General features: G+C 42.5%; 1 protein-coding gene across 1 annotated transcript; it reads right to left on the reverse strand.

Annotated features, from left to right (window-relative positions):
* Positions 1-2,343: 2,343 nt before the first annotated feature.
* Positions 2,344-3,404, reverse strand: LOC147894442 (GABA transporter 1-like). The gene is made up of 3 exons (XM_087385088.1): positions 3,251-3,404; positions 2,901-3,122; positions 2,344-2,800 (listed from the first exon to the last, which is right to left on the reverse strand). The coding sequence occupies exons 1-3, from the start codon at positions 3,320-3,322 to the stop codon at positions 2,417-2,419; spliced, it is 678 nt and encodes a 225-aa protein (XP_087241214.1). The 5' UTR covers positions 3,323-3,404; the 3' UTR covers positions 2,344-2,416.
* Positions 3,405-6,613: the final 3,209 nt, after the last annotated feature.

The raw sequence follows: 6,613 nt of genomic DNA on the forward strand, positions 1-6,613 counted from the left end.
CATCTAGACTTCGTGGTGATGCATGTTTGCATGAGAACATCTAGTGGAGCTGGGCAATGATATTGGAGGGCACTACCCTGGATTCACCTCATGCATGGATGCATTTAAAAAAAAGGTCTTTTGACATGGTTGCAGATGTGGGATTGAAAGCAAACCTTTTGGAAGTCGTTATCTAAGATTTGCAATCTGTATTCTTGAAAAATGGTGAGTTGGCATTGGTGTCAAAATTGATGTGTATAATTTCTATACCTAGCCTACTAATTGTGTTGCCTCTCCTATCTGGGGGCTAACCAAATGGCACGTTGGGGCTAAAACCACTTTGTGTAAGGTATCGACGAACACTCTGTAGAGCTATGTTTGAGTCTTTAAATTCCAAGTGAAAACTGAGGCGATCTCCTAAGTGGTGCAAGTATTGACTAAGGGACATCAAGAAGGGGTGCCACATAGATAAAGCTCAATTTCTGATGTGGAAAATGCTACATCGCTAGCTTCTACTGCATGGTTCTACTGCATGGCTAGGTAGCACACTGGTTGGGGATTAATCCTCTAGCCCCTGTATGATCTCACCTTGGAGGAGGTCAAACTCCTAACGTGGTCGTGTACTTGTTACACAAGGAGTTTGGCAAGAATTGGAAGTTGTTAAACGAGCCAACATAATGGCAAAGTTTTCGATTGGATCTAAGTGGAGATAAGTTCTCACAAGTGATCCAGTTGGATTACCATTGACTCTAGCAACTTGTTGGCCATACATACGAGCAACTATGTTTGGCGTTTCGAAACTAGATAGTGTTTGTACAAAGGGTGGGCCTCAAGAACAGAGAGTATGGTATTCTATAGCTTTTGAAGATTTCATTGTTGGATAAGAGAGCTTCATTGTTCAGCTTGTTGCCAAAATGAGTTTATCACTCAAGCTGCTACACAGCGGAGGCTACAGGTAGTATGCCCCTTGTAGTTAGCCAACTTTTGTTTCTTTTTCTCTTTTACTTCTCTACTTTCACGTTTTCATTCTAATGTTTGCTAGTTAGAGACTAGAACTACATTGGTTCCCAACATAGACTAGAGATAGTGGAATGTTGATAAAGGAGGAAACCTTTGATAACATGAAGTTTTTGTAGCTCAAAAGTATGCAACACTTAGCATATACTTATTGCTAACGTATATGATGCCTTTGAGACACCTATTTTCTTCCTAAAATAAAAATTATCTATAGTTGGCATATTCAATGCATAATTCTTGTTACTAAATATATATTGGGGTCTTAGAGTTGTTGAACATGATATTATGAATCATTATGTTATTATTGACCATACTATTATAAAATGCTATTATTAACATGCTATTATGAATAATACCTGGGGAAATAATAATAATAATAATACCCTAGCATAGTCTAGTTTTTTCTTGTAAAGAAGTTTCAAAGAGCAGTTTTTGGTTGAATATAATGTTAAGGAGCTTATCAATTTGTGAATTATAAAATCAAACGTCGAATCATACTTACTACAGCCTAGTGATTGGGCAGCAGCAATCCGACTTTTTCCCCCTCTCATCAACATATGGGAGGACAATTTATATACCTTGCGCTTGAGCCGGGAGCAAGGTATACAAGGTTCCAAGAACATTGTGCGGCATCAGTGCTTCTGCATTTAGGCATCTTTTAGATTGTCACAAATCGAGCTATTCCTTGCCTGTATAGTCCCTTGCAATAGTTGTTGGCACCTACTCTCAAGTTGCCGTCAGCAGCGAGCCACGATCCAATAGAGCAGGCTTCAAGGCAGCTAGCTTTTCCTATTCTTATTGACATCTTATGGATAGCTAATTTTGTATCCTTTTCAAGTATGGAAGCTACTTTTTATTGGGTGTGGACGGGAGGGAGAAAGGAAGATTGAAATACTGGCTGGTTTACACACAAATGCAGTTTCATCATTAACCCTATCCTTCCATTTGGTTTGGTGCTCACTGACCTTCTTCACAATAGCTCTATGCATCTGTTTTTTTGTTTTCAATTTCCTCTCAGCTGACACCAAATAAAGGAAGTGAAAAGAACCTCTTTCTTCAGGACAACAGAAAAAATGAAAAAAACAAACCTCCGTACTTAAGCATAAACAGCGAAGCAAGCTGGATAACGATATCTATTTACTCGATCTCCGTTGATTGTCGACGGCATACGTCGAATCAATTAAGAAATGTAAAATTTGCAAAATTTCACATTCTGAGCAGTTATCACTCATACATTCGAGGTTTCATCTGGTCATGCTACTCGGAGACTCCTATGTTTTGCACTATTATGTATAGTAAGTGTCAAAACCACCATCTGTGATGCAATACAGCTAACCTTGTTTTGGCAAGAAAGGAGAGTGGCCCATTTTTATAAATATGTTCAAATGGATCATTGCTTTTCAAAGCAAGATTTAGTAAACTACAAGTTGGGAAAAAGTGTGTACGTATGCACGTCTAGTGCAATTTGACGAACAGAAGCGACACTGCCTAGGGCCACCACAATTGCAGACAGTCCTATAATTACATAATTCACCATGTTTCTTAGTTGCGACTTAATTTTGCTTTTAAAAACCAAGTTGTAGAACATCAATGGCAAGATGACGCACAAGGGCACAAATCCCATTGCACCTATCAGAGCACTAAAATCTGCAAAATATGGCAGCATGGCAGCTAGAAGAACTGCAACAGCCACGAACAGGGAACGCCCCAAGATGCGAGGGAGAAAATTGCGCAGCGAACATTGTTTTTCATCAACGTCTGCTACCATTCCTTCATATTTTGCAAACAGGGGTTGAAGGTAGAGCTGTTCAAAGTAAACATGCTGTCAGTAGCAGTCCAGAGCTTGTAATGAATCAAAGATTATCTATTCAAATCCCACTTCAACACTTGTATAGAGTGTATACCACAGAAGCTATAACAAGTTGCAGACATGCAAGGGCATTGCCTAAAATGTAAAGCCACCGTGGAACAAGTGATTCCATATTGCTAAAGACAATTCCCTGAGACGAATTCCCAAAGGCCCAGTAGCCAGAAATGGCGACTGAGAAGAAGGTGGATATTGCCACTGAGTAACAAATCAATAATCCCTTCAGCATCTTGCCTGTTACAGGGGGCACCAGTGTTGCCTACACAATAGGAATTCATATAAATCAACCTTGACTCAACGCTTCACTCCACCCAAACTGCATGATATGTGAATTAAGTAGCTCTAAAGGTTGACGAGTTTTGGCATTCCTTGTCCCATTCAGTATACCTGAATTTCCACAATTATTGGATTTGCATAGGCAGTCATCATGATCGATATTGAATTGAACACCCCAAACATTATATTGGTGGGAGAGCCTTGGACAGAATAATCCTTTGGAGCTGCACGGGAAGACAGCCCTGCGAATTTGAAAATTTAATATTCAGAGAACATATCAATTTCAAGAGAGTTCGAAACAAGCACCATCTCCAGTCACAAACTACCTGTTCTGGTACAATCCCTATGTTGAAGTGCATCTTCAATGAAGGAACTTAAATTATATTCAGGGCCTATATACAAACCGCTTGGATTATAATGAACATCTATTTACTGAGAACAATAAACTTTACTAAACCTTTAACATTAAAATATATTTCAATTTTGAAGATGCAAATGTCAACCGCCTATGGCAGTTAATAGAAAGCTTCAATTCTTGTTCTCAAGACCCCAGCTGGATCAATTGCATATGCCACTTCCCAGAACCTTTCGATCACTTCATCTACACTAAGGAACAGACTTTTCAAGACCTTGAATTTTAACCTGCTTCATTGCCTATGTACCTTTTTATGCCTGGTCATTTCAAAATAACAACCCGCCCCCCCCCCCCCCCCCGCCCGCCCCTTTTGTGGTGCCTTTCTGCAGCATGGAGTCAGTGGGGCTGTATCTTTGAGTTTTTTCACCACCACCTATGTTTTCTCCCAAGTAGTGTGCACGTTTGTACAGTTAAAGGGGGGATGCCAGTCCCTTCCTTTAGGATTCCCTTTAGCCACAGCTTCCCCTATGACAGCCATGTTACGTACACACATTGAGCATTTTTCAGGCAGAACTTGCATTAAAAATATTCTGGTTCAGTCAATACAATTTTGATTCGATAGGCTTGTCCTTTTAACTTCACTAAGCGGGAACCATTGGCATTGATTCCATTTTTGGTAAGATTTACCCTGCCCCCTTCCGACACCCCAAAGATCAACACACATGATCGTAAATACTTGCCGCCCACTATCGAATCAAATGGAACCAATGATGGAACCAAGTATAAATCTTACCTGGTCCAAAATATCTAGAACTAGAAGTATTAGGCCTACAAGGCCATACCAAGGGAGCTACATCCAACAAACCCGCCTCCATGGTATGGGTGAAGTGCTCTGCAAACATCTCATAGATACCTGGAACTAATGTCATGGTTGCACATGTTCATCCAAAAGGTTAAAGCAACCCATGGAAGTACAGGGATGGCGGTATCATGAAACAAATGGAACCAAGTATAAATCTTACCAAAAAGCTTCAAACTTGAGTAGTGGAGAAGATGTATGTCAAATAGTGTTGCATCGAACATAAGACAAGTGAACATCCCCTAGTGACACTCTCTCTAACATCATGATAATAAATCTCAATGTGCTTAGTGTGTGCATGAAACATTGGATTGAACACAATGACTAAAGCACTCTGACTGTGAGTTACATAGTGGTGGGAGATCTCTGACCAACCTCAAGATGTACACGTAGTGTCCGAAGCCAGATACATAAAAGCTGTCCTATACTCAGCTTCACAGCTAGAGGTAGCAATTGGAGGCTGCCTTTTTTTCACATGCACCCCTGCACTTGGGTGCAAGGTGACACACTGACTACATCGACAAGTGCATTATAGTTCCCAGATAGGAGACTTTGTCGTATGCTGTGACCCCTTTGTGAGCCCTTGTCCAGGGACAATCAGGCACAAGCTACGTATGTCAGTCTCTCAGCCTTAGGTCAAGTCAGTAGTCAGTTCTTGTTCACTAGTACCCACTGGAGAACAGTAGGTTCAGTGTTTCTATCTTATAGTTTAGGTCTTAGCCTAGGTTAGGAGTCCCTTTAGGGTCCCCAAAGGCTGGACAGGTAAGCAGGGAAGGCAGCCTGCAAAGGTTGCCCAAAAACTCCCCTCGCAAATGAGCCAGGGAGGGCTTTTTATAGGCTGGTTGTAGGCCAACCAGTCTGTAAAACAGACTGAGTCGGTCTGTTTACAGACTGGGTTGGCTCAGTCCAGCCCTATAAAAGGGCCCCTTGGCTGCCCTGTTTTCTCATTCAGTTTGCTCCTGCCTTGAGTTCTCCTACAGCTCCACTTCAGCCTCCTGTGCAGCCCCTGAGATCCTCAGATCTGGCCCTGCTCTAGCCTCAGTCCCTTCGCCATCAGTTCAGCTTTATCTGAAGGTGACCACGCAGCACAACAGTCGGAGGTTTGGACCAGCAAACGGAGAGAGGTTTGGACACTGTTTCGTCAGCTTTCTCAGCTCTCTTTTACAGTTTACACAGCTCACTCTCAGCTCTATATTTCAGTCATCTCTCAGTTCTCTCATAGGATCTATCACTTCTAGTTTTCACTCTCTCACTCACACAGTAACCCTGCATTCCGGTAGACAGCACAAGCCTCTTCCTTGCCTTGCAGAAGCGTCCTACATCGTCAATGTGGACAGCATCAAGGTCTCGGTATTGGTCGGCGTTGCCTCTCAGGTCTTTGGGTCTGCTATACGTGTGCACAGTGAGCTCTTCAGAAGCGTATTCCGTGCTCTCTTGAAGAGTGTTCTTTGTATTTCTCATTTCTCCAAGTATAAAGCAAATTCTCCCCTGATTGGGGGAAGGGTCCCTCAGTGGGTACAGGGACCCAATCGGTTGTCGACTCTACTCTCTCTCTACCCTCATCTCCTTTCTCTCTCTATGGTAAACAACGCTCATTCCTCGTTAAAGGTTTAAAGAAGGTCTTGCTGTGAACTACACGATCAGATAACCATTGCATGCTACATTGGTATCAGAGCTTCGGTGTGTATCCAGCTTGACTACCACGAGTGTATGGTTGTGCTGAAATCCGGAAAGGACACACAATCAAGCGCCATGAAAGGGTCAGGAAAAGATTTCAACCGCGAAGACTTTGAAGAGGAGAAAGACTACCAACAAGATACGGTTCCGCCAAATGCTCAAGAAGTGATGGCGAACCTTCTAGAGCATAATCGGGTCCGGGTCCTGCTGCAGCAACTCGAAGAACATTCATCCCAGCTGGAAGAAAGCAGAAGACAGCTGGACCAGACAAAACAAGGTCTGTAGGAAAAACAAGCGGAAAAGCCGCTGGAAGAAAGAGGAACCACAGATTTTGAAAAACTACTCTTGTTGATGCGTGAGGAACGCAAAAATGAGGAGGCACTACGATGCGCAGAGCTCGCCCAGGCAGAGAAGCAACAAAAGCTAGATCGAGAGGCGATGCTTCTCCAACACAAACAGATGTTAGCCGCTATGCAAGCAAGTTTGAGCGTAGCGGCCGTCTCCGCCACAGCTTCGCACTCACTCGGTCCACTCCAAATTTTGTTAAGTATGATGGTAAGTGTGACCATTCAGCAATTTTGCA

This window comes from Dipteris shenzhenensis, chromosome 14, assembly GCF_047967505.1.
Source record: "Dipteris shenzhenensis isolate YYH24624 ecotype China chromosome 14, Dip_SZ_1.0, whole genome shotgun sequence".
Taxonomy (NCBI): domain Eukaryota; kingdom Viridiplantae; phylum Streptophyta; class Polypodiopsida; order Gleicheniales; family Dipteridaceae; genus Dipteris; species Dipteris shenzhenensis.